General features: G+C 41.0%; 1 protein-coding gene and 1 long non-coding RNA gene across 11 annotated transcripts in view; one reads left to right on the top strand and one right to left on the bottom strand.

The window, feature by feature from the left end:
* Positions 1–58: 58 nt before the first annotated feature.
* Positions 59–16,802, bottom strand: ptrh2 (peptidyl-tRNA hydrolase 2). Of its 4 annotated transcripts, none has more exons than XM_061298725.1 (2): positions 16,587–16,778; positions 59–682 (listed from the first exon to the last, which is right to left on the bottom strand). In XM_061298725.1, exon 2 carries the CDS (start codon positions 673–675, stop codon positions 142–144), a length of 534 nt encoding a protein of 177 aa, XP_061154709.1. In that variant the 5' UTR covers positions 676–682; positions 16,587–16,778; the 3' UTR covers positions 59–141. The 4 variants fall into 4 exon arrangements, 2 of the variants coding, with proteins under 2 accessions (XP_061154709.1, XP_061154708.1); XM_061298724.1 differs by lacking the exon at positions 16,587–16,778 and adding an exon at positions 1,243–1,401; XR_009718094.1 differs by lacking the exon at positions 59–682 and adding an exon at positions 5,874–7,573 and having other exon boundaries at positions 16,587–16,802.
* LOC133167796 (uncharacterized) overlaps positions 5,254–26,812 on the top strand; it is a 30,891-nt gene continuing 9,332 nt past the window's right edge. For 2 of the 7 annotated variants that reach the window (XR_009718099.1, XR_009718095.1), the window contains exons 1-3: positions 5,269–5,582; positions 10,588–10,736; positions 17,860–17,908. This is a non-coding gene — a long non-coding RNA (uncharacterized LOC133167796). Of the gene's footprint in view, positions 5,583–10,587; positions 10,737–17,859; positions 17,909–26,812 lie in introns of all 7 variants that reach the window. The other 5 variants (XR_009718098.1, XR_009718100.1, XR_009718101.1 and 2 more) reach the window with 5 other exon arrangements.

The raw sequence follows: 26,812 nt of genomic DNA, 5'->3' as shown, positions 1-26,812 counted from the left end.
AAAAAAAAAATGCAACTTTGTTCACTTATCTGTGCCAGTGATTTATACCAACAGGTAATGTCATTGCAGTTCCTTTGTATTTAATGGTTGTTTTAATATATAAGCAGTATACATCTGACATTCATCTGATGAGAGGAAGCTTTAGTAAAGCTTCAAATCGCCACTGACAGAGTCAATAAGCTCAGCAGGAGCAGGACCGATACCGAGCACCGTGCGGGAGCCAGGAGCGATTTGTGTCCTGCCCGCATCCTGTATCAGGCTGACAGGCAGCTTCATCTCCTTGGCGAGCCCCAGGAGCTGAATCAGGGTGTCCTCGTCCGGAGCCTTCACCACCACTTTAGGCTGGCCGCAGTACTCCCACATCTTAAGGAGCTCAGGGTTCCTACGCTGCACTTGCTTGTAGGCCGCCACGGCCGCGTGGGCACACTGGGCCGCCACCTTCCCTTTGCCCATCTTCAAGTCATTGCGGACCACCAAGATCATCTTGAACTCTCCTCCTTCACCCATCTCCAACGCTTCGGTCGAGCCGGACCCCTTGGCGCCAAACAGACATTTGGGGAATGGACCCAAGTAACCACCCAGCTGCCAACACAGGAGCCCGCAACCCAGTCCTGCAGTGACAACCATGCCCAGTGGACTTTTGAGCATGTCTAATGGACGCTGGAGGATGTCCATGTTAAACCTGGGGTACAGCAAATGAATACATGCATTAGTTTCTCGAACTCCCTTCCCTGCAGGAACATTTCAAGATTAGTCAGACCCTTGTGAAAAATTTCAGTTGGACACTTGTCATCATGGGAAATTGTGGAAATAGGAGGAAGTACAACAATGAAAGTTGTCTCTTAATAACAACGAAAGAAGCAATATTTACCTAAAAACGTATACTATTTTGGATCTTGCAATGTTTATAAATTAGCCAAAAAAGTTTCCCACGTACAGAACATTTTTCAACCCTACTCAGTTGATTCCAGTTCAACTTACATTTCTTAATGGAATCGCACGCTTATATTAGCATTGTAGAGCTCTTGTTCTAAAAAAAAATTGTCTCTAAAACTATTCACTGGATACGGTTAATGAATTTAGACTCTTCGGTTGAATGGCGGTCAACTCCGCGAGCTAACGTTAGCTTCTGTTACCGCTTAGAAACGTTTGGTCAGTAGCACATCGGTCTCTATGACAGTGACGCCGACGTTAAAGTCGCTCGTAAACGTTTATTCACAGGACATTCGAAAAGTTACTCACTCAAATCTGCTCCACGTATTAACTACCAAATAGGCATGAGCCGGGTTTCTTCCTCTGTTCTTTTGAATCGTAGAAAGGTACACTAGCGCCACCTCATGTATTGGAGGTTACACTTCTTCTTTTCCTAATCGTTGACAGGCAGAACAGCGCCACTTAGCGTACTGGAGGGTAATTTAACGCTTAAAATCAGAATTCTGACTTTAAAGTGAGAAGTCCCACTTTCTGACTTTAAAGATACATTCAAGAAAAGCGGGTAAAATGTATCAATCAAATTTGAATCAAATTTTACAATTTTTATCTGCTTTTCTTGAATGTATCTTGGATTGCTTTTTGGACAAATGCATTTTTGTTAGGCAAAACCCATGGAGAACTCCCAACTCTCACAACCGCCCCAGGACAAGTAGTCTGCTTATTTATAGAGCTTTAATTGAACTGTCTCTCTTGTTTCGTGCCAGCCTAATATGAACCTTTTGTCTTGTTTTATGTCTTTTTGCAGCCTGACCCAGCTCCACACCCCTCTCAATGGAAAGCTTGAGGTTTTTTTTTTTTTTTTTTTGGCATATGTGCCTTATCTCCTCCATTGCCACACCCCAACATTTAGAGATTTGGCCCACTGCTCCCAATGTGCCTGTGACTCCGCAACACATTTATCTAAAAACGGTGTGTTATTGTGCCATGACCTATTATATAATTAAGTGTTCCATGCTTATCTTCAACTATGAAAGCTTTCTGCCACGCATTAGACCTCTCAGCCTGAGGTTTATGTGCCCTGTATTAGCTTTCCTCTCTCTCGCTCTCTCTCTCTTTTTCGCTCTCTCTCTCTTTTTCTCAGAGAGTTACTCATCAGGTCTGAGTTGTTTTGGTCGAAAGCAGTTGCGCAATCAAGTGCTAGATTCGTGCTGCGCTGTATCACGCATGTTGACATGGATCTGTTTTCAATTTACGGACAGTAATTTAACAGTGAAACTGTCTACCGCAGTATGATGAAGCACATTAACTAGATTTGTTGTTGATGGGTGTGTTTTGTGTGCACAAATCCGCTTGCATCAAATGAATAGCTCCTTTCTTGTTGACAGTTCAAGTGGTGGCATGTTTTAAATGCCAAGAGCTTGCTTCAAAGGCATGCCATTGCAGTAACGCATGCGATTCGAGTGAGACCACTTTGCCCATTAACACTAAATGAATCATTATTACAAAAGTTTTGGACATTAAAGGGAAAATGAACTGACAGCTCTGTCCCGACTCACGTAGAATTGTTTGAACATGTACATTTCTCCCACCAGTTCCTTTAGTGTGGGACATTGAGCACACCTCTGACCTTGGGGAGTTTTTTAAATTTATTTTTTTATATATTTATGGCGCAACCTAAGCCTGGCTTTGAATCTCAAAACATTCAGGGCGGAATGGGATTGATTTACAAAAGTGATAAAGAATGAAGAGCGGTATTAAAAATCACTTGTGAATATTAAGCAAAACAAAACTAATAAATATGAATTCCCTGTAAAGTGCTATCTCTATGGAGTTTATTGTTTTGGGGGTAAAAGAACTGCAACAGAAATCCCAAATAACTAAATTGTTAACTTGTGCTGAAAAAAAAACTACCTAATTCAAACTAAATATGAAGTTTAATCTGGAATTGCTTTGCTTAACTTGCAGCTAGTTTGTACCAATGGCAGAGCTAAAGGGGGGTCATGGGGGCACTGGCTCCCCTGAAATATGCTTGGTCCCCCAAGTGTCAGGCCGGATAAATTACTTTTGGGTCTATCCCAATTTTTCAGGCAATATTTAGTATAGTATAGTGAATGTTTATCAGCAATTTGGGGGGTTTGTTTGTGCTCTTTATTGTTTTGCAGCCTTCTTGATACGACCACTCCCCAAAGAAAAATCGTACCTCTGCCAGAAAAAAAGTGTTTGTTTCGTTTGTTTTCACAATCACGTACCCAGCCGGGAAAATAAAAAAGACTCTCATTACAGATAGACGAGTTGACCTTGACGGTTTTGGCGCTGTCAACTCACAAGACCTTCTGGTTCATTGTTTAGTCTTCCTCATGAAATATTTAATCCTGTGCAGAAGAGGAATCTGAGAACAGGCTTATCATTTTCCTGTCATTACGCTTCATCTTGCATACTGATAGGACTTGTGTTTTCTCCATTAGAGATGCCGTCGGAGGTCAGCAGATTTAAGAAATTTCCCGGGCTGCACGGCAAGTATTTTACAACATTGTGAGGCCCCCGGGAAGGTCAGCGCGTGCGCTCGGGGAGGCCTCCTCTAAGTGTGTGACGACAAAGTGTTTATTTTGTAAACGACAAGAGGATGTGGTGAGCCACAAGCACCGCGAGCAGCGTGCTCTGAGAGAAGCAACATTTTCAATCACATGGCTCCGTGTGTGCTTCTCAAGGATACGTGAGAACACAACAGGTTACTCGAGAGAATTCAAGGCGTCTGTTGTTGTATAGCATTACAATTTCTAACACGTGTACAGGCTGAAGATGTGAAGGATAGTTGTGGAACTGATTAAATCTTTTGATATGTAATGTCCACATCTGCATGGTAAAATTTTGCAGATTAATTTATACAGTGTGCGTGCGTGCGTGTGTATGTATATATATATATATATATATATATATATATATATATATATATATACAACATTTTAGTTTTGTTTGTCACTGAGTAATATGTTTTTTTCTCAATTGGAAAAAAATAATAACTGCAGTATGTGTTTAAAATTAAATTGAGGTCAATTTTGACAGTCCGCAATGGCCAGTTCAAACCGGTTGAAATCAGTCAGGTTAATTATCAGACAACCGACTCGGTAAACACTTCGACTCCTGCTTGCATATTATTGAAATGCACACTGTGAGGGGAACCACGCTATTTAAAACTCAAGTCAACTTCATTACTGGTGAGTACTGACTTATTTGTCTTGCAAACATTTATATCTATTTGCTGTTTCAACGACTTTTACGTGCGACAGGTATTCTGCAAGCGAGTGAAGCGTTAAAAAAAAAAGTATGCATATGAAATCATTAAGGGATATTGCTATTAATTTAAAGGCGAATTTGATGCTTGCATAAAGATACGTCACTCTAGCACATTGATAAATGATTGTTGAAATGAAAGTTTCCACTGTGGGGCGTTATATTACAAGCGCACCTGAGACAAACTAAACTTTTTCTTTCTCAGTTGGATGTTGCATTTTGTTTCTTTATATTTTACTGAATGTTTGACGCTTGCACGGTGAAAAGTAGTGAGCATGCAAACATGCGTGCTATTGAACACCCCAAATGAGACCTCTGTGATAATCACACTTTGATTATGAGAAAGAAAAAACAATCACCGTTATTTGATTATTGAATTACTAAAAACTTGGTATTTATTCAACACAACAGTCCTTGCAAATGAGTGTTCATTTGCTTTGTCGATGAGCCATTGAGTTAATGTTTAACTTTTCACAAAGTTTGGGCTTGTCTGTCTTTTACTTTTAATGGTCAAAATAAATTACTGGAGACATTAATATCAGAGAGTGAATGAAAACCCTCCGGCTGGCCTCAACTCCTTTTTTTCCTTGCCAAAACCTGTCACACTTTGAAACTTTTATGCCCCCCCCTTCCTTCCTTGGAGATGTTGTGCAACGGCTTCTTAGCGACCACGCTCTTATTGTTGGCATGATACTTTCCAGTAGCCGGCCAGCAGAGAGAGCGAGCCTGGACGTATTGTTTTTGTTTTGCTGGGTTTCCCGGGAAGTTGATCTTCTCCCGTCAGAGCCCATTTCCAACCCGCCGCCTCACTTCCAATAATCCCACGCGAGCATGTGATGTAAACAAAGATATAGATGGCAGTGATCATATTCCAGAGAAGCAGAGCTCTTTGCTTGTGTTATTATGTCACATATATTATGACTTCATGAGTTGTGTAATCTCATCTGCCAGTAGACAGAATAATGGTTCTTGTGTCAGTGGGTTGAACACTCTTAGCCTACGGCCCTGTCCTTTAAATTCAAAAACAACAACAACCTCTGTCTCCCAAGGTCTCTCACTCCCTCCCTCTCTCTCGCTCTCTTTTTCTCCACCACTCACTTGCCCTCTCCCAGGCTTTAAAGTTCCGTTCGGTACACTTTCACTCTACCTCCGTCTCTGTCCCTCCCTTTCTCTCAGTGGTCCCCCCACCCCTCTTTTTCTTGTCTTCCTTGTTTTGCTCTCACTCTGATAGCGTGTCCCTGCCATGTGCTTGACTGTCCCTCTCTCTGGCCTGGGCAGTTTGCTCTCTACGTGAAGACGAGAGGTCGGCCTCGGCATCCCCCTTCCTTTTTTGGCACGACCTCACTCGGGCTCTTTCGGTAAGACAACATTTTTCTTGACTCTCCTCAACGTGTTGCGTGATGTCGTTCACTTGCCTCCGCGTGTGATGTTGCTGCTGTGACGCAGCTCTCGAAACAAGGTCATGGTGGTTGCTTTTGCCGCGTGCATGAATTTGAGAGTGGGGGGCACACGTGAGTCGGGGGCTGCACTGTTTTGACAGGCTGTTCTCGAACAATCACACTCGCTGACCCCTCTGACTGAATGCGCACGAGGATAAAATGACTCCCGCCTCCCACAATCCTACCCCCCCCCCAACCCCTGTCACTCACTCACCCTCCTTTCTGTCTGTGTGTTCCATCTCTACTTTCTCCATCTCCTGAGAGTTTTTTTTTTTGTTGCTCTTTATAGCAAAGGAGGTCTTGCACTGTTGATTAGATCAGTGAGCACAGACATCTGCTTGTGTTTGCTGCTCTGGCTCCATCTGTCATTAAAGCTGTCAGACTTATGTAGCCTCGCCCGCTAGACCTGAAGTGAAACCACGACGTGCTGTTTGCTCTTTTTAAATGCCCAAATAAATAATTCCCTCCCACATGCAATCTGAGTCCGAGGCTGGCTGACTTTTGGAGATTTCAAAGCAGAATGTCGCCGTCTAGCGAGTGTTGTTGCTACTGCAGCTTTTGGTGTCATTGGGTTCATGATGAAACTCTGTGCTCCTTGCTGGGGCCGCCCTCATGCATTTTTTATGAATTGGATTGTTTTTAAAGTAAGATTTTTTTTCCCCCGTTTGATCCTCCAATAGATCAGGTTTATGTGGATGTTTTCATTGCGTTTTATTGCATTTTTGTCGGAAATTACATCAAGATTTTGGAAATATTACATGTTATGTTACAATTGTTGTTTAGATAGATTAAATATATTGATGAACTTACATATGGGTCTGGTGTTTTAACGAGGCTATTTTCTAAAGTAAGTCAGAATGAATTATTTGAAGAATTTTGTCGATTGAGTGGAATTAAAAACAAACCCTTACACTACTTATTTGTAGTTGGCTGTAACTAAGATACAGCCTCAGTTTGTGGTCTTAAGAAGAATTATTAAGAACAGGCCAGCTATGAGAAGTTGAGCAACATCCATGCCTTTCAGGCAACGTTATTGCACTCCATGTCACACTGGCTTGAAAACTGGAGTTCAGAACCTTCAGAAATCTTTTTCTATTCCATTAGAAATGCATGCACTGTGTAACAATGAATCAATAAAATAGCTTAAATATTGCCAAGAGCAATCCATGCTATAAACTGAAGGCAATTAGCAGAAAAAAATAAATGTATGTCATTTACAAATTTATTGCAATTGGACTTTTATTGTTTTTACAATCTGCTTAATATAGTAGTGTGATATGGAAAAAAAGTTTTAATACCCACCGTATGATTTATAATAATTGTTTATTCGGTGTGGCGTGTCAGTGCTATGTTCCTACTTGATCAGTAGAGGGTGCCAGAGAGCTTCAAATGGGTGATAAGGGTTATCCAATCACCATGGCAACTTGACCTGTCTCTCTGTGACCTGTTGACTCGTGAATCTAAAAACATTTCATGGAATCGGAAGGTAAAGGATCTCTCAAAACAATATTGTAGTGGTATGTTGTAGATACTGCTCAAATTGATAGTTGGGATATAAAAATGTCTGCACAGCTCTGTTCTGTTCCTGATTCAAGATTCCACAGCATCAATGGGATCTTATTGATCTTATTAATTGATACATCAAGGAGAAGGCTACCAAATAATCAATGAGTTTAAGGATGAGAAGAAAACCCATCGCTAACTGATGACACATCCATCACCTATTACAGCCCAGGTTTTTATGTGTTGACATTTCTCCAGTAGAGGGCGTTGCAAATCTTGAATTACCTAAGTGGACAGTATGGTGCCACTTGTCTTCTTCCTTGGTGCACTCACCCCCCACCCCCCTTCTATGGTCCGTGCATCCTGCTGAGACTGCGGGAGATGATTGTACATGGGCCGAACTGGTTCTTAGAAAGAGAGGGAAGAAAAAAATGCATTCATGCGTAGCGAAAGAAAAAGCACACATATTGGCATTACATCAAGTGTATTTTAACCTGCTGTTTCCCAGGGAGGAGGTTAGTGGGTAGTGACTGCTTAATTTACAGACCGTGAAAGCGATAAAATAGAGTAAGAGCACTGCCGGGATCTTGTTTCACTTTGGGGGCCCCACAGAGCTTGAAAGCTCACTTGTACAGGAACGTCGTTATTTCTGTGTTCAAGCATTTCTTTGGAAGCATCTTGGGAATAAGGACACTCTTATTTTTTTTTATTTTTTTTTACTACAAACCTCTACAGATATTTAAGCCTTGCTCACGCATGAGTTGCATTAGTTTGATTTTTCCACAGCTCACTCCTAAATTTAGGCTTTGATTGTTGTCAATTGCAGCTCTCAGTATTAAAAGTCGTTTTATTTGTATTTTTTTCTGTGAAAAAAAAGATAAGAGGCAAAATTGCTATCATTCATGTTCATGACCTTTTTAGTCTTCATTCTGTCATAGAGCTGCCCAAATGTCTTACGCATCTCCACCAAGCTCTCATCCATTCATTGGATTAATGGCTTTGCAAATATAACATCTCGGGCATCCCAAGCATGTCTGACTCGCCGTCCTTGTTACCGCATGCACGCTCATGCACACACAGATGAGAGAAAGAAAGAGAAAGGGAGCAAAAACATAAGGCACACTTAACTGTCCGTCTTTGTTAGTCCAGAAAAATCAAGTTGAACCAGATCAGAACAGATTAACTTTTTTTTTTTTTAAACGTCAAGTATTTGAAGATTTTATCTGTTATTTCCAACTGCAATTTATGAGTTTGTGCGTGTCTCTGTGTGTGTGTTTTAGTGAAACGAATGAGTTTTAATAATGTTATACTTTATACAGTAATATTTTATCATATTAACAGCAACCTCTGAGAGGGGGGCATATGTACTGTACAACTCGGGTGGAGAAGAAAAGGTAGGGCAGGTTCATTTTCACTGGCACGCTTGTAACAAAAATAAAATCCCCCCCCCCCCCCCCACCCCCCCCCAGAATGCAGCAACGCCCAAATTTTTGAAAGTTTAATTATTACACAAAAATCAAAGTTCAAGACTTGCTCAAAACGTGAAATGTTGGAAACTCCAGAAAATGGCACAAAGTGGGGAAAACCCCTGCGCTAATTAGACACTCATGGTAAACGGACTTAGCGAGATAGTTAGATTTAGCGGAACAATGCAGCCTGGATCTGTCGTGAGAAATCAACGGAGAACTCACCAAATCAATCTAATCTTGAAACGACAGCCTTCATGAAAGCTGTCAGTATTTTGAAGCGTAAAATAATCTTTGTTTGGATTTTCTAGTTATCTTGTTTCCATAATGTGCACACAACAGAAATACAATACTAGTATCTTTAATATTTATGTTGAACTGTGCTTAAAATATATAAATATATTACACAATATAGTGCTCACCAAAACTATTCTGGCACTCCTAGTGAAGAAAAAAAAATTCAATTGTATTATTATTTTTTTTGGTTGCAAAGCAACTTACGTTATTATGTTTGAAAGGAATTTAATTTGACCTTTAAACATTTTCCTATTTTTTACCACTAACCTAATGATCATTTGAATAATCGTGCTTTCAATTACTCCCAAAATAATCGTGATGACTGTTTTTTTTTCCACAATCAAGCAGCACGTTTCCCCTTTTTAAGTCTGCTAGGGCAGCAATGTAAAGGTCACAAAAAGACATTTCTGATTTTTTTTTTGTCTGAATGTACGTAGGTGCGAGTCTCCCTTAAGTGTGAATCCAGAGACCAATGTGTGTGTCATCAAAAGGAGTTGCCTGTCTGTCCAAAGCCATTGCTCACACTCCATTGCTCTCCCCTCCCACATCTGTCACGTCTTGTCCTGCCTCGCCTAATTTAAGTCCGGTACTTGGTTCTTTCTCCAGCCCAGTTTAGCCAGATTGCTTTGGTGCTCCGTTGCGTAATGCTAAACTGCCCCAAGTGCGTCACAAGCACCCTTTGGAGGTGCGCATGTGTGCATGAGCTTAAACAAACGGATTGCAGAGTTACACTGGCCCCCTTTGTGGCCCAGTCAACTGTTACTAACCTGTTTGATTACATCCGTCAATCACCCAAATCCATTCAAATGACTGTACAGTGTGGAAGGAACTTGCAAAATTACAGACTGATCACTTTTATTATCTCACTTGATTCATTGTCATTGTGCCCAAACCAAACTTTGCACAGTTTGACCTTTTTATCATTTTTTTAAAAATATGAATCCTGTTTTACACAAAGTTAGCTAGCTTTTTAAATATATGTATGAAATAACAAGTCAAGCTAGCCACGCTGTCACAAATCGTGTGTTCAAAAGAAAATCTCCTCTTTGACTCGGATAGAGAATATGTGTGAGCAGCATTGAAATAAGTCGGAAAGGTTTATCAGGTCAAGATCACAAAGCTGGCAAGTCCACAACTTGCGTAAGAAATTCATCCCACGCCTCTTTCCTGTCGCTTTCTCACGCACAACTATAATTACAAAAGGCCATCATTATGATTTGAACCGGACCTTTCAATGTATGATTCAAGTATGTCTGATCATCTGGTGTCGTGACTAAAGATCATTTTTACATTATTACTGTATCCTCATTTAAAAAAAGAAAAAGGAATAAAAGTGAAGCACATTTTCAATGTGCTTAAAAAAAAAATCTATGAATATTCAATATTTTAGTTTTTTATTCTCCATCATGATCATTAATTTCACCCTTGCTGTAGTTTAAGTCCAGCTATCGTCTTTGTTTGCCCCCAAACACGTACTTAGTCTGACCCTAATAAACTGCATTTTTTTTCTGTTTTGACTCTGTGTCACTGTGAGCCGGATGGCAGGACTTGTCCTTCGCTGACTCAAAACTATTTTTACTAGTGGATTCACCTCTGTAATGTTTTTGTTGTTGTTTATTTTCTCACCACTTTCCCTTCTTCTGTGTCTCTCCACGCAGTTTTTATTCTTGGATTCTCCCAAGCTGCTCCTGCCAAGCTACGCTGAAGTTTGAGCATGAAGGCAGAGGAAGAAATCCACCGACTAACTGTATCTGTGTGCGTGTGTGTGTGTGTGTGTGATATCATCAGTCTGCAAGTGTTTATGCGGGTGAGTACCTCTTGCCAGTTATACTTAGCAAAGTTTGCAGACAACAACTAATCCAAGTATCATTATGCTTGCCCTTCAAGAAGCACACCGATTTAAAAAAAAAAAAAAAGGTTATTTCAAAAGTTTATTTTGGTCACAGAGGCAGATGTGTGTACAAGTGTAGCTTTATAATTCAAGGGAAAGCCCAAAAGGCGCTAAGAGTTTCACCCAGGTGGTTTCTCACTTTTAAACAACGTTGGATTTGCATCAGCAGCAAATGAGGATTTTTTGCCAGTTCATTTAGATTGCCCATAATTTGCAGGGTAAGACCTAAAATCATGAGCCATGTTGAATGTTCTACAGCTCCCTGCAAGTGTTGATCACAACAACATTACTAGGAAATGACAATGTCCCATCAGTGGTGATTTTCTTCAGAACAGGTTTGCTGGCGAGGTTCTCGGGAGCTCCACACGATGGTGACAGCTGCATGCATAAATAATTGTTGTTTCGTGAGAAGAAGAAACAAAGAAAAAAAACATAATGGTCACAGGGAATAACTCACAAAAGTGAAAATACATTAAAAAAAACAAAAAGCGAGAGAATATAAGTGGCTGGAGAATTCTGATTCTTATGTTATGTTTTTTTGTCACTTTCAAAGGCGCTTGCTAAAACTCCATTTGAGCTTTTTGAGCCACACATGTACAATAAATCTAAATCTGATGTTTCCCCCGTGTGCAGACAACACTGATCCTATAAATGTCAGTGTATGTTTGATTTACAGCCACAACGTGTTCATCATTATCAAATCAAAGAAATATTTGGATTGTCACCACACACGAGAAGGTGCTGCTCAAATTCAAAACAATTCAAATGAAATCAAATTAAAAACAGGTCGCCTTCTCGACACCTGTGGAAACAACAAGTTTTGGGGAGTTCCCTCAACTTCTCCATCTCCATACAACTGTTGGGTTCTCCTGGTATGGAAATGCAAACTTGAAGCCCCAATTTGCTTTCTTCATTTCTGTCCACGTACGTAAGAATATCATGGTAACATTGTTGGTGTGTCATAGCGCTCGCCCCCCCCTCCCCGTTTTACAGCTCCGCTGTGGCAGGAAACATCAAAGTAATGAGGTGGACCTTCATTTCTTGGCGGCTCTTTTCATTGTGTTAATTGAGGCCCCTTGCTCTCACCTTCTCACCTTTAACACCCCTCCTCCTCCTGTAAAGATTTATTCCCCCTCAAATCACTTCCTCTTTTTGCCCTCGTACGAAGGAAGCCTCCCCAGAATCACAGCGGCTCCTTTTTTTTTTTATTTTTTTTTTTTTATTTATCGCTACAAGCTCTTTTTGAGTGTATCAGAACCTTGGTGCCTTCACAGCCAACTGGGCTTGTTAGCACTTCCTAAACTTTAAAACTCTAAAAGCAGGGATGCGACATTCCACATGTGCATAGCAGATTGAAGATTTGCTTGAGGTTTTGATTCACACGTTCGAAATCTGCCGATCGGTTCCGTTTCTTTCCGTTATATCTGGCCATTCTTTTCGAGTCTCCTGCTCAGTAGGTCACATCTGCCTTTTGAATTGAGATTTATTGACATGCTGAGTGCGTATTGTCTGCACGTGATGTCAGCGAGCACTAAGTTAAGGATAAACAATCGAGCATTAATTTCTACAAAAGCTTCCGGCTCACTTTATGACCCGGGCAGACAATGACTCAATACTGAGTTATTCGGAGCCAGAATCTGCTGGCGTAGGTGATAGCGAGCCTTTTCAGACCATCGTCATCTTCCTCTGTTTTTCCATCCTCTCCTTCTCACGTTCCTTTATTTTGGCATCAGCCGCCTTGCTCATTCCGCATTCCATTGTTATTTTGTAAGCAATCAAACATTGATCTTAAGTAAGCCCGCTTGCGGACAAAGCTTAAGGCAGCCACACCTCGGCACGTGACTGCTGTGTGTTTTCACAACGTATGACTAAGCGAGAAAGAAATTGAACGGACACCACTCGTTTATATACATTCATGTATGTACCGTATGTAGCAATTCATCTCAAATTAAAAAAAACTCGACAAAAACGTAATGTCAACCAAAATCTTTTAAAAAATGAGCGTCATTGTGTCAGAATTGGCTTCAAAACAATTTTGCGTGGTTGGGGTACGGTCGTTCATGTTTTGCTAATTGATTTTATTAAGCCGAACAATGACATCACACAGGGAAGATGTATATATTTTTTAACGGCGTGACTTTGGTCGCACTCTTGTGCCGTGATGCAAGAACAGCATCTTTTGCGCATCCAAGCGAGAGCAGATTTGAAGTGACGTTGCATGCTGCCGTCTTAAAACACACCCGTCGTCTCGCTCTCCCTCTTCCTCTCGTTCATTCTTTTTTTTTTTTGTGTGTGTCCCACTCTTCCTATGCGCCTATTCTTTCTCACGCACTGTGTTCATCTCCCACTGTGCATTACTGGCTCGCTGATGATGTGTGGCAGCAGGGCAGCCCCCGCGCCCGCCCGCCCGACCGACCGCTCGCCTCGTTTGATTGGACGGCATCTGGATGCGCGTTTACACCATTCGTATGTTTCCATCTTTTCCAAGGACATCTCGGAGCACCGCTCCGTGCGTTACCTTTTTTCCGCCACGTTTGAGGGGGGGAACAGAGGAATTCATCCGTGGATGATGGATTTGGACACAAATCTTTGATCTCAGACTCAACCGGATTAAGAGTAGTGGGACGCTTTTTTGCGTAGCACCAACTTTGTGTCCTCACGTCAATTGCCCGCAACTGCTTTGTCCCTTTTTTTGTTAGGTAGCAGCATTTTACGGTATTTCTGCTAGCCTCCACGTGCCAACTTCCTGCCATGTGCAATGCCCAGCGCTCGCTCGAGTTTATTTTCTCACCACGTCTATTTAGGAATAGTGAAGTCACGTCTTTTTTGTGAAGGCTCCAGCCAGCCGCTCGCTTATATCAATGGCTCCAAAAATGTGCCCAAGTTCCTCGTCATCCCCAGATGGGAATGTTTGACGGCGGCGAGAGTCAAGAATATGAAATCTAGGAATTTCCTGTGGGGAGTCGAGTCCGGTTGTGAAAGGGTTAAGAGGCTGTGAAATGTCGATTGCCAACTCCCAGGATTGTATCTCCTGTAACCCAAATCAGGGCCATCTGCACTGGGATGGGCGTATGCTTGCCCGCCTGCCCGCCTGCCCGCCCGCCTGCCTGCCTGCCTTCCCCCCCCCTGGCCTAGTGCAAGTCAAAGGCTCACTGTGCTGTGGTTTGCCCGACTGGGTCACGTGACTTCTCTGAAAATGCCCCCTCCCTCCTCCTCCCTCTTTATTTCCAGTAAACCGTTTGAAAGGAGGGGGGTGACTCAGAGTAAAACCAGCTTCCTTTTAACCACAGCTTGTTAAAGAATTTGTCAACGTGGACTCAGGGGTACATTTTTTGTGGGAGGGAGTGATAGGGCTTCTCTTTTTTTTTTTTTTTGGGAAACGGGATAGACAATTAGATTGCGTCAGGAGTGCTTAATCACGCCACTTCCTGCGCCAGAGAGAGCGAGCGAGAGCAGGCTTGTCAGGAGTTAATGAGATGAACTTTTGTCGTCTTTGCGGCGGGCGCACGCAACTGCTGCCGAGACGTGTGTCGTCCGCGTGAAAGACTTTCATTGAGAAAAAAAAAAAGAAGCACAGAGAGGGCGAGGAAATTGTGTGTGGGTGTTGACTTGTGTGTGTAGGTTATGCATAGATTTTTCCTTGTCTCCCATTTATGTTTTCCACATGGATTCTTGTCTTGCTACTGCTTATCAATCTTTCTCCTCAGAAATATTTGTATGATGTAACCATAAAGAGTCTACAGGAAGCACTTTTTGGTATGCAATTAAAAAAAAAAAAAGCTGCCTAATATCACATTGAGAATCTTGATGTATGATGATGACAAGCTGCCACTTTTTGAAATAAAAGAAACCTTTTTCTTATTAATGCTTTGTGGTTACCGCCGCTTCAGGTTCCAATAACTCTGATTCCTCCCTGGGGATTTTGTTTTTATCAACTGTCGTCACTTGGCAACACAGATGTTCAGACGGTATTAAAAGTAATGTTCCCCCTCTCTTTAATATGGGACTTGCCTCTCCCCATGTCGTCAAAAGGTAATATTGCCTCGTGGCTACGAAGAGGGAAAATGGCATTGTAAATGATGTAGTATCTACTCACATGATTAATCGGCGGATAATAGTTCTGAGAAGCTTGGGGAAGGAAAAAAAGACGATTGCCTGCGTCCACCACGTGTGTCATCTCCGTTTGATGACTACGCCATTTTGCTGAGTGTATCATCTTGTTCCTAGCTTGAACCAAAACCATTATCGTTTTAATGACAATGCAGATGTGACTGCTAACCCGCAAGCCACTCGTGATGGGGTGTCAGGGTGCGGAAAGAGGGGTCGGATTTTAGGCAAGTTTGGCAAACGGCCTGGCTAAGATGGTGATTTTCTAAAAACTACCGACCACACAGTCTGGATGTCTAAACCAGAGCCATCAAAGATAGAGAGAGGCTTCTCGAGGTAGGGAGGCAGAGAGAAATCCCTCCCTAGTAAATCACAATGTCACACACACATGGCTGAGGCAATACATTCATGCTCAAGGTATGAGCCAAAAAGTCCCACGCTGAATGCCAGCCACGCATGTGTCAGGAAACAAAATGGGGTGCCAATGGTGTCACCACAACACGGATTGGTTCTGCAGCACTTGTCAAGGTGTTTTGGAGCCAGGCACCGTCCTCATTGGTTCAGCTGTAAACCACCCGTGCACATTCCTTCCTTCCTTGTCCGCCAGCTGAACGGCTCTCTCCCTTTCTTTCTTTCTTTCTTTCTCGCTCGCTCACAAACACACCAAAATACATGCAAGCACACACGTAGTGACTCACGCACGCACAAAAGGGGACAGGCTGAAATTCAAATGATATGCCTGTCGAAGGAGAAAGCATCTCCATTGGACACGAGCGGCGTCTGAAATTCAAATCGCAAACCAATAAAATGCCGTGTCCATTTGCTCCCACCCCCTTCCATAACCTTATTAGGCGACCTCCCATGTCTGTCAGATTTCCTCTCCGCTGGGTTGCACCCTGTGTACCGTGTCATCAGTACTGTACTGGATTTGTTGACCATATTAGGTCAGATTTTGTATTGCCAGCCCCCTCCCGCTTTTTTTTTTTTTTTTTAATTAACATGATGCTTCGGAGGCTGAGGCCTTCGATTTTGAACAAAAACAAAATCAATTTGTTTTCCCTGACCTTTATATAAAACATTCTTTTCTTCTATAAAAGTTGTTTTTCCATCTCTTCCTTTTATAGTGTCTTTGTTGTGCTGTTGCTCCATGTAAAATGTGTGTCTATAAATTCAATCACTCAGGCCAAGCACCGCAAACTATTCAGTTCATTTTGTAATGTTCTGAATCAACAAATTCATATTTGCTGCCTAAAAACAATTTAAAAACTCAAAAACATGACTACTAATCTCTTCTTCTTTGTTTGAAAAACATATGTTGCTAATCATAACAAAAAGTCTCTTTAAAAAATAAGATCTATATATTATAGTCATATTCCACATTTAATTTGAATGAACTAGTGCACACTGTATTATTACCTGTCTACTTTAATTAGCACTTTCAGAAAATCAATTTTCTGTATTTAACTATTTTTATGGTGAAAATTAGATCTGTATATTTATTTCATGAAATAAAAAATCACCTACAACTAAATTGTATTTGGGATGCAGTTTTTAAAGTTATTTTATCTATGATGGCAGTAAAAAAAAATATGTAGTAGTCTAGAATGAACGGCATAATTTTAGCAAAGGATTTCATGAATAATAATCCATTTTATTTACCTTCATGTCGATGGAATGATCCAAAAAAAGAATGTTGGCAATTTTCTCCTAGTGCAAGGCCACCTGTGTTCCCAGAACTAATATGAGTCAAATCCAAAAAGATTAAGGCTCCCCTTCCCAGAAAAAAAGGTATATTGGGGAAAGATCTGTGTCATTGCTGTGAAAAGAGGCTTTGTGGAGCTGTCAGGGGAAATCGGACATTTCATACCAGAAGAATTTGTGAGTCAGTCTAATGACAAAAGTCTTTTGTTTCATTCCCGCAACCTTGCAATCAAATATTGGCACGGGAGGTAAAAAAGATATGTGATAATTATTCGAGTACAATAATGTTCATCAATTCAATCAACTGCCCCAAAGCTTAATAAGTGATTCCAAAACATATCAAGGATCATTTCTTTTGAGTGACATCAATTAAGCCCAAAAAGCAGAAACTGATGTATTTGAACAAATGAAAATAATTGTTCATTAATTTATTCTGATCTAAATTCATTCATTTTGCATTCCCTTGCCATTTTGTTGGACCTTCTTGAACAAAAAGTTACATTTGAAAATGTGGAAAATGATCAATAATGCAGTCTGAATGATTTAGTCCAATTTTTTTCTTCATTTTAGTGGACTTAATTATATCAAAGCAAACTAATTATTTTCCAGATGTTTCTGAAACATATAAATATTGACAATCTTCATTTACCATTTTTGAGAAGTCTTTTAGTCAGACTGAAAAATAATCCGTAAAAACGGTCAACGAAAAAACTTTAATCTTTTAGTTTTCATGTCTTTTCTCTTTTTGGAGAGGAGAATCTAATCTTAAAATAGAAAGATGTCTGTGTGCTTTTCAACTTTTCAGCCATTATTCGTTTCATCGTGTTATGTGAGTGTTTTTAGAAATAAAATGAATAGCTTTAATATCCGTTTAGAATCTTTAAACTGCAAATAAACAGCAGAGGAAATTGAATTCCATCCTTGTCACCTTTTGCTCTTCATACATATTGCATTGTGACTGACTGCTGATGAAACTAAACAAAACTAAATATTTATGTATGAAAAACATTTATTTATAACCATCTAATAAAATGGTTGCATTTATTAGTATTACCAGTTTTCTGGCTGATTTTATTTTTCATTTAGCTCCCCAAGTTATTTTAAAGATCATTTGAAACTCATATTCTCTACAATGAAGATTCTGTGATCAAAAGCCATGTGGTTAAATTCTCCTAAAATATGAATGTGAAGTTTAAAATATCCTCACAGTTTGCCACTTTCTCCTTTTCAGGACTTTGCACTTGCAAATTGAAGCAACCAGGTAGAAAGTCATCAAGAAGGTCAGTATAATTCAAATTTTCTTTCTTACCATCTTTATTGTGGCATGTATAAAAATGATGCTCTCATATTCAAGGTCCACATTTACTCTGAAAAATGTATTGTGTTAAGAGTTAAAAAAAAAAAAAAAAAAAGATCTTCAGCAAACATATTAATGTATAGCAGAGAGGAATGATATTTGTTTTTAGAAGTGACAGGACTTTTTTGCCATTTTTTTTCTGCCATTTTGCATCCATATTTAAAGTTGTTGTAGTGGTAGGTAGGGGTTAAATTGTAAATCAAAATTGCTCACTGCACTTCCGTCACGTAGCGAGCCGTTGTCAGGCTGCCATTTTGTCGAAGGCTGAGAAGTCAGCCATTTTGTGCATTGCTCACTGCCCTGGTCAGACTCTAGATTGTGAAACGTCTAGGAAAGAAATATATTCAAACTTACCCTTTAAAGAAAGTGCCGACAAAGACGAATTGTCTTGATAGATCTAATCCGGGATTATCCGTAAAGTATTTGCAGTATGTCTGATGACCGTCAGTAACTCAACCGTGTTTTTCGGGCTGGACTTTGTTCATTGTCGTGGGTTGAGAAAAGTTGAACATTTTTGTCTTATTCATCATCATCATCATCGGCAGACGATATTGTGCTGGCCCTGAGTATGGGGAAGGGGTGAATGGGTGAACTTCATCAACAAGAGCTGATGCGGAGGAACATTGTCTGTAGGAGGTGATGGAGGGAGAAAGGGAGGGAGGGAGTGCTAGTCATGCACGCTCATCATGCTTACACATATTGTATGAGAGCAGATTATACCCGAGGTGTGCCCCTTTCTGTCTCATGGAAAGAAAGACGCTCTCCAACGTGTCATTCCTCACGCTCTGGTTTTAAGTCCACCAAAGTTTGCTTTTGTACCTGCTTCAGGTGTGCCCCGTATTTGTTGCGCGTTTGCTCCACCTCGTCTCCTTCTTAAATGCCATGGGAATGGGTGATGTCATGGAAATCGACTTTTTGGGATGGGTGTGAGGTGCGGCAGAGATGCATCTGATATGGCTTTCCGAAACGTAATACTCACTGGAACTTTTGTCTCCATTTTAATGCGCTGTGGAATTGAATAGCTCTGTGACCACCTTATTGTCATTTCAGCAAAAAAAAAGTACGGATGCGATACTTCATTGTGCTTGTGCCAGAATGATGAGTGGTTTTATTATTATGGTCAGTAAAGCACATCGGTGAATGATTGTCACCGTCACTTGCCGGCTTTATCCGAGATAATCAGACCAAAGTTGATTTTGAGGTCTTCGAATGTTAAATTCACTAAATAATAATTGATTATACAAGGCCATCCAATAAAAAGACACTTATGAGCTGTTTTTGTGCCTTTTGACACCTCAGGAGTACAATAATACGAAGGAGGGAACTCAGTTCTCTTGATTTTTGGGATGCCGCTTGTTTCGATTCAAAGTGTGAAGTTCCACTATTTTCACCTCAAAAAACGCAAAGAATGTTTTACCGGAAGGAGGCAGGTCTGTACGTCGAAATGTGTCTTCTCATCTCACATGTAGTGGCCATATATTAGTTCAGAATCACAAGAAAGCAAAATCTTATCCAGTTCATACAGTTAATGTTTGATTTGTAAATAAAACTCCAGCTGCCTGTGTTTGTCTGGCTGGCTTTAAAATAAAGAAACGGCGGTGTACGTACCAAATGATAGCTGTGCCGACCAATCGGAAGACAGTGATGTCACAGCCCCATTCAGTCGTGCTCGACCTGTGTTTTGGAGCGACCTCGTTCTGGAGAGCGGTTTCATTATAGCGTCGCGGTCTCGAAAAAAAATATTCCGGCCAATTACAGCCCTTCAAACATCGTCCTGATGGTTTTTACCTTCTCATCGTTTATCATCTACTATAATCTTGTATTCCTAAATATTGATCATGAAAATTGTTCATAAGGTCCATCAATGGACCTGGAGCTTTGAAAGAAAAGAAAAAAAAATCAAGTTGCCCAAAAGTACGATATGTTATTGGTTTTAATCTCCCAATTTCTTTGTGCTCAGCATTTTTGGCAAGGTGTCATGAAAGAAACTGCATGAGTAACTTTTTGATTTTGTTACTTTTGGCGTTCATTATGACAGTTTGCATGTTTGGTTCTACTGTTTAAAAAAAAAAACAAGATTGATATGACGCTATGAGAGTGTAAACGCTTATTCATCTTGAGTCACTCAAGATGTGGCAGTGGATCGATATGATTTATTTGCTATAACAAAATATTGTTTCGTGAAAGTCCCCAGTGAGATTAAGAAAGTAAAAGGTTGTCTAGAAAGCTGTGTACTAATGTTACCAATAAATAAAGAAATTTCCTCCGGGTGGTCGTAATGCTAATGTGGATTTCAAATTGTTGTTTTGTGTTGAGTCCTGGAAAATATTGATTTGTAGCTTTCATAGAAGAATCACGCAAAGAAATGAAAGAACTACACGTTACTTTCATCAAATTCCAACGAAGCACGATTAGATGTTCTGCTTAGCTGTTTTTTTTTTTTTTTTTTGCACCACCATTACATAAAATGGAAAATTCTCGATGTCTTGTGTGTCATTCAATACACTTGTCCCTGTAATTCGTCGGTATATATTTAGTATCGCTGGAAAGCCTGGGTTCTGGACTCCAATTCAAAATAAGTTCTTGTGGGTTCCGAGGGCTCCTTTTTTTTTTTTTTTTTTTTGCACAACTTGACTTTGGGAGCTAAGGTTGCTGTCGTTCATGTGTTTGCGAAGACCTTGTTGTCTCCCAGCTTGGCTCACTGGTCGCCTTTCTGTCCTGACTGGCTTGGTGACTAAGCAGGAATCAGACCAGACAGGAGTTGGCCTCCAGACCCCCTTTGCAGCAATGACACATCCTGCGCTCCATCCTAGTAGTATGGGCAAAGTTTGACATGATATACGGCCAGTGTGCCCAAAAAATGTGTGTCATACATCCCAAAGCTTTTACTTCTTGCTGGCTGGGCAAAAGGGCGTCATCATATTTTTGAAAGAGATCAAGCGGTCGGAGTCATGCAAGCTGCAGCAACGGTGACCTCGTCCTGCTACTCATCCTCTGACTTGCTAATTGTGTTTGTTACGTAGCGTGCAGAAATGAGCATTTTGGATTTTGTCTGTGTGTGCTTTCCAAAAAAAAGTACCTAGTCTGGTGTTGAGCGTGACGGGACCTTTTTGAGTCCGTGTGGCATTCAGGTAATTTATGTCCTTCTTTGTAAACCGTAAAGGTCATGCAGGATAAGGAGCGGCTTTGAACTGAACATTGGTGTGTTTTTTTTTGTCATGTTGCGTTCTTCTTTGGCGCCACAATAGCGTGCTAGGTGATTGATGACTTGGATTTTTCCACTGAATGACTGGACATTTTCTGTCTGCTTCACGAGATTAGATGCTCTCGGTTCTTTAGAAGAGGCCTCATCTCTGTTTTATCTCTCACGAGACATTGCCGTTATTCTCTTCGATTCTTCTCTGGGGGAAGATCCAGCCCCCCCCCCCCCCAAAAAAAAAGGACTGTGTTTCTTTGTCCTCAGATGGAATGCCTTTGTGTGACCTTTTGAAGCAAAAAAGACCGAGCCGTATTTTGTCTGTCGCCGAATCGGGATGACTGACTGGTCTGAACGATCGGCGCGTAGCTTTGCGCCGTCCCGATGCACCGAGCTGTCGCAGGTTCTAGCCAAACTGGTGAAATTGAAATCATCTCAACGGAAATGCAAAATAGGGAAAAATCCCCCTGCACAGACAAAGCTCAAGATGAGTGAAAGGTTTTTTTTTTTTTTTACGCAATCAAATTGTAGCCTTGATACTGGCTGTGGGGGCTTGTTGCTGCCATGACTGATATCCTTGAAGAAATGCCAGGGCCAGCAGCTTGGAAACTGCCTTTGACACACCTGCGGGTGGGAGTGACATGCACTCATGCACACACAACACACACACACAGTCAACCAATGCAACTGCTTTCCTTTTTGGCATGGGCGTTTCTCGCATTTGCTTTGTCATTCAGTCAAGATTTGAAATCGACGACCATTGCGTATACAATAGCTGCATCTGAGATGTCTTTTTTTGCGATCTGCATCCAAACTAATTTCACTGACCTCAAATTGTTACTCGAGTTGAAAAGAAACCGGTTAGCTGGTTAGCTGCAGTCCATTGAGCTGCCAGTTTAAGTGACAGTTGATTGGTTATTGACAGTTCCACTCTGACTCACTTCCTGCTGTGGCTCGATGGGAAGTTTCACTCCTTCCCTTCAATAAACCATCTGCCACGCCATTGATGATGCCGCCGCCGCCGCCGCTCTCACCCTTAACCGCAAATCTTGGGTGCCAGCCATTCAAATTTAACCCCTTAGCTTAGTTGCGTGTCGGCTTACATGCAGGTGCTGGAAAAAAAGGCTTGCACCTTGTACACATTGCAGGCGCATCCGCCTACCTTGCACATCAACAATTCATTAAGCTTACACACACACACACACACACACACACACAGTTTCCCAACAGTCCCTTTTCATTTAAAGCATTTCATCCTTTAATCTCGATTAATTAATTGTGGGATTTCAACACTTTTACACACATTATGTTTTTGCTGAATTATAGAACGGCGTATCATTTCAATTCAATATGTTGTCAGGAAAGCAAGCAATGCCAGCAGTCTTGTTTTTGGTAAAAAAAATAACCTTGGACTTTTGAACTTGTAATTCATTCTTACGGAACAGGCAGCTTCCTTCTTCCTTGTTCGCATGTAATCAATGGAAATTCTATTTATTCCTGAAACCAGTCCTACTCAGATATTTTCATCTCACAAACACCCCAAAACTGTCAACAAAGTTTCAGCGGTTTTTAGTTAATTTTTTTTTTTTTTTTTTAAAGTTTCCAGATTTAAGTCTGGAACTTACTAACACATTTAACATATTAACTTATTTTTGTCACCAAATATAATGAGGGGAAAGTGTGATTTCCCCTACAGGCAATCAAACTTTTTTTTTTTGTCAAAAATCCGAGGGGGGGGGGGGGACTTCCCCTATGTGCATTATCTACTATGGCAATATTTTTACACAGTATGGGATTTAAAAAGAAAACTCTTTTTTACAATATGCAAGGTAATCATCTGGAAACCTTCCACCAGCAATGCCTGGATGGTAATAAAGATAATTTAGCTTTGAACTGTTTGCAATGAAAGACTCCTCATAAGCCTTTTGTGCTGATGGAGCCATGGCGGACGGACGGAGCCCTGTGTCTGATCAGACTTGCATCCTGTGACTAATGTACTTGTCTCCTCTTGAAGAGCGTCCGTGCATGCGCACTCATCGCTACGCTCAGGAAATGTACTGCAAAGTCCCAAGCAAAACAGCTTTGATCAACATCTGAAGCAGTCACACACCACGGGGTTCTCATGTCGTCTCACGTCTGCCTTTAGCCACATTAAGGAACCCCAAAAAACAAAAAGCCTGGAAATATTCATTGATAATCACAATTGGAAATTTTCTTAATCCTAATTTTTAGGATCTTGCTCTCCTTTAGCTTGTGTATGTTTAAGATGAAGCTGCGGAGATTTGATACTTTTGCCGACAATGAGGACTTTTGTATTGCTATGATTCACCTTGTGCTGATAGTTGCTGTCTACATGTAAAAAAAAAATAAAAAATTCAAACCAAAAGTACACAGAACATGGGGATGGAAAAATAATCTATTTAAATATTTTTCTCCCACAATATTATGATTTATTATATGCTTTTTTTTTTTTTAATTCCTTATTCCATATGTTCAACAAACACCAGCAATAATGAATCTGCATTCCAGTAAAATATCAGATTTTGTCTCATAGGTTAACTTTTTGTTCAAATACAGCCCAATGAATTAGTATGACAAAGGATATTTATTTTCTTTTTGATGCAATCCCCAAATATATGAAGCAGTGCTTTTCAGCTCATTTGAACTGACTGCTTTCACTCATCCATCTTGATCAAATCACCGTGTCTTGTATATTGTCTTTGACTAATCCCTCCGACTCCTGCGTCAAGCAAGGTGGCGTGCTCACGGGGGGAGACCGTCATTGACATGCAAGGTTCTGAAAAGGTTAGCCAGTATTAACCGGTGTGCCGGACCATGGGGGGGGGGGATTTTACACGTCTCCATGAGAATGCATTCATTTCCATGTGAGCCCATCTTTAAGGCGGGAGTTCATTACCAGCACAATGGTCCTGCAGATGGCTATTGCTATCTCACAGGGCTTCTGGCATGAGGGGATCACAGCAGGCAGCCCTGCTCACAAGGAGGCCAGAGGAGAGTTATGGGTCAGGGCAGGTCACCAAGGCTTGGCTGGCTGGATCATTCCAGATTTTGCCTTTCAACAAGGAAACACGGCATAAATATTTTTCAAAATATTTTTTGTACAAGAATGAAAAGATAGCTGCAAACCAGGTAGTGGCACTACGTCCCCTTGTTAATTTAACCCATTTGGTTTCGAGATATCCGTGTAAATAATTGCCCCATCGACAGATTTACACATACTTTCGTGTATGAGCGCTAAATAAATGGGGGGGAAAATGTCTGTTTGACCGTCACGGCTCCTATAAATAGTCCCCTTATGAGCAAAAGCTTCCAGTTAACCCAATATGCAGGATTTGTCATCCTATTAGTCACTAGCAATGCCCGGTCACCTGAAAAGCACCTTGACAATGACGCCATTGCTCTATTTCCATTTGGCCGAAAGATTTTGGGAGTGAAAGAAACTTAACGACACACTGAGAATTTCTAAACTGAGCGTAATGTAATTTTAGCTTTGGTGAGAGGGACAAAGAAGGGAGAGGTCACGTATATTTCATGTCTGGTGTCATGTTGATGGGCTGATTTGTCTTTTTTATTTTATTTTCTATTTTCCTCTGCTTCTGCGTTCAGCTCCGCAGTCTGCTGCTTGCTCATCAAATGATCTGATGATGCCTATACGTAGTCATCATGGCAACAACTGTATTTTAGTATCAAGTACCACCATTTAATTTTTTTCTCCCCCTTCATAATGAACTCCCATACACTCGTTTAGGGAGTTAGTAAATGCCGTGAATATCATAAAAGTGTTTCATCAGTAGTCATCCGTACGTGTCTGTACAACTGTACGACGGGCTTGTGAGTCATAAGCCAGCTAGCCGGTCAGCCATCCAAAACCCTTTGCTCCCCACCCTGCTTTAGTCAAAACAGACACTTTGTCACCCATCCATCCCCAACAAAGGGAGGGAGGGGTCGTTTTCACCCATTACTGTAAACCCTTATTCTGTTACCAACTTAATAGACATGAACGGGAGACCGATTTCATTCCGACGAGGCGTCGCTACTGTGCATTTGTTTACAAACAGGATTTGCTTATGTCATTTCACGCCGTTTGTGTTTCACGCACTGTTCATTCATAAATATTTGCTAGATTCCGCTTTTCTGTATGTTGCAGCCACAAGAACACACTGTCGCAATTTATAGTCCAACGTGAAATCCTTCCCCTTTTTATGATTGCCTCAATTCTATAGAATCAATGCAGTTTAGCCAGAATAGTATTATCTGAATAGTATAATTGCACTCCTCAAATATGATGAATTATGTTGTTGGTGTTTTAAAATGTCAGATTAAAAAAAGCATTAGATAAATGAAAACCTCTAGCTGCTGGTTTCAGTCTCCATGGACTGCACAGATGCGGCATTGTCTCACATGTTAGATACTACGAAGAAACCCCCCCCCAAATAAAAAAAATATACTTTTTTTTAATTTTTATAAACGTTTTATACTTTTTCTTAAGTTTGTTACTTCTATTTGAGTCAGATTGGTCATAACACAGGTGGGGTTTTTTTAATACAAGGGAAAACAATGTCAGAAGAGGTTTCAATGGAAAAAAAAGACTCTTGCATATAGGCTAATGCAGTTCTGTCGTCAAACGCTGTTGCCGTGGCGACGCGCTGTTTACCATGGAAAATTATGCTGATTTGGATGGTCTGAACATGTGAAAACAGAATATTGCACACGCATCAAGACCAGCAAAAATATATTTGAGGGTTATTGTGCAATTGTCCTTTCTGGGGAACCAACTACTGCTCATCCATCCATCTCCCAGGATGGAGAACCTGCTTTTGGGTGCCATTTTGTGATATGAAAGGAGGAATAAAAGATCATGGTTGCCGCCTGACTTCCTGGCAGTAGAGCCGATGTACCCAGGAGGATAGTATGTGTCTGAGCTTATGTATACAGAGCTGGCTGTGGAACACGGATGTGATAAACACTCCAGGCAGGGGGATCTCCATCCAGGAGTGGACTCTCAATGCTTTTGGGATGAGGTCATTGGGAAAAAGCCCACTTGAAATGATGCAGGAAGCCATGCAGATATTACGTTCCTGCAATTGCACGTGACTCATCATTTTCCTTCAGTGAAGTATTTCCTCCTATTTTGCTGTATTCACTCAGTAAACCTAAATGGTAATCATCTACCAGCATGGCCAGATTCAAGATGGTGGAACTTTCGGGGAGTTATCTCATGTCTACGTTGTGCCAAATCTCAGTGTCTTGTTGTTGGTGCTGTTTTGATAGGTGTGAACTGTGGCCTTGTGGAGTGTTGGGTAACAGTCTTGCCTAAGCTAGTTGTTGTGAAGGTGTCGTAACCAGTTGGACCCAGCCAAGATGTCATGTGAGCCCTTGTTCTCGATCATCCCCGGGTTGTGTGTGTGTGTTCATGTGTGTCTGTGTGTGTGAGAATACCGTTTGAGGTGGCAGCCTTCAGAAGGTGTACTCAGGTCAAAGGTAATCTGTAACTTATGGCCTGTTTATTTTATTTATTGATTTATGTATTTATTCATTTATTACAAAATAAACACAGGATGCCGAAGCATCAAATACACATGCGCAAACAGCAGCAGGAAATGCTTATTT

This window comes from Syngnathus typhle, linkage group LG15 (genome assembly GCF_033458585.1).
Source record: "Syngnathus typhle isolate RoL2023-S1 ecotype Sweden linkage group LG15, RoL_Styp_1.0, whole genome shotgun sequence".
Classification (NCBI taxonomy): Eukaryota; Metazoa; Chordata; class Actinopteri; order Syngnathiformes; family Syngnathidae; genus Syngnathus; species Syngnathus typhle.
The sequence above is the reverse complement of the archived record's forward strand: the minus strand, read 5'-3'. Positions and strand labels throughout refer to the sequence as shown.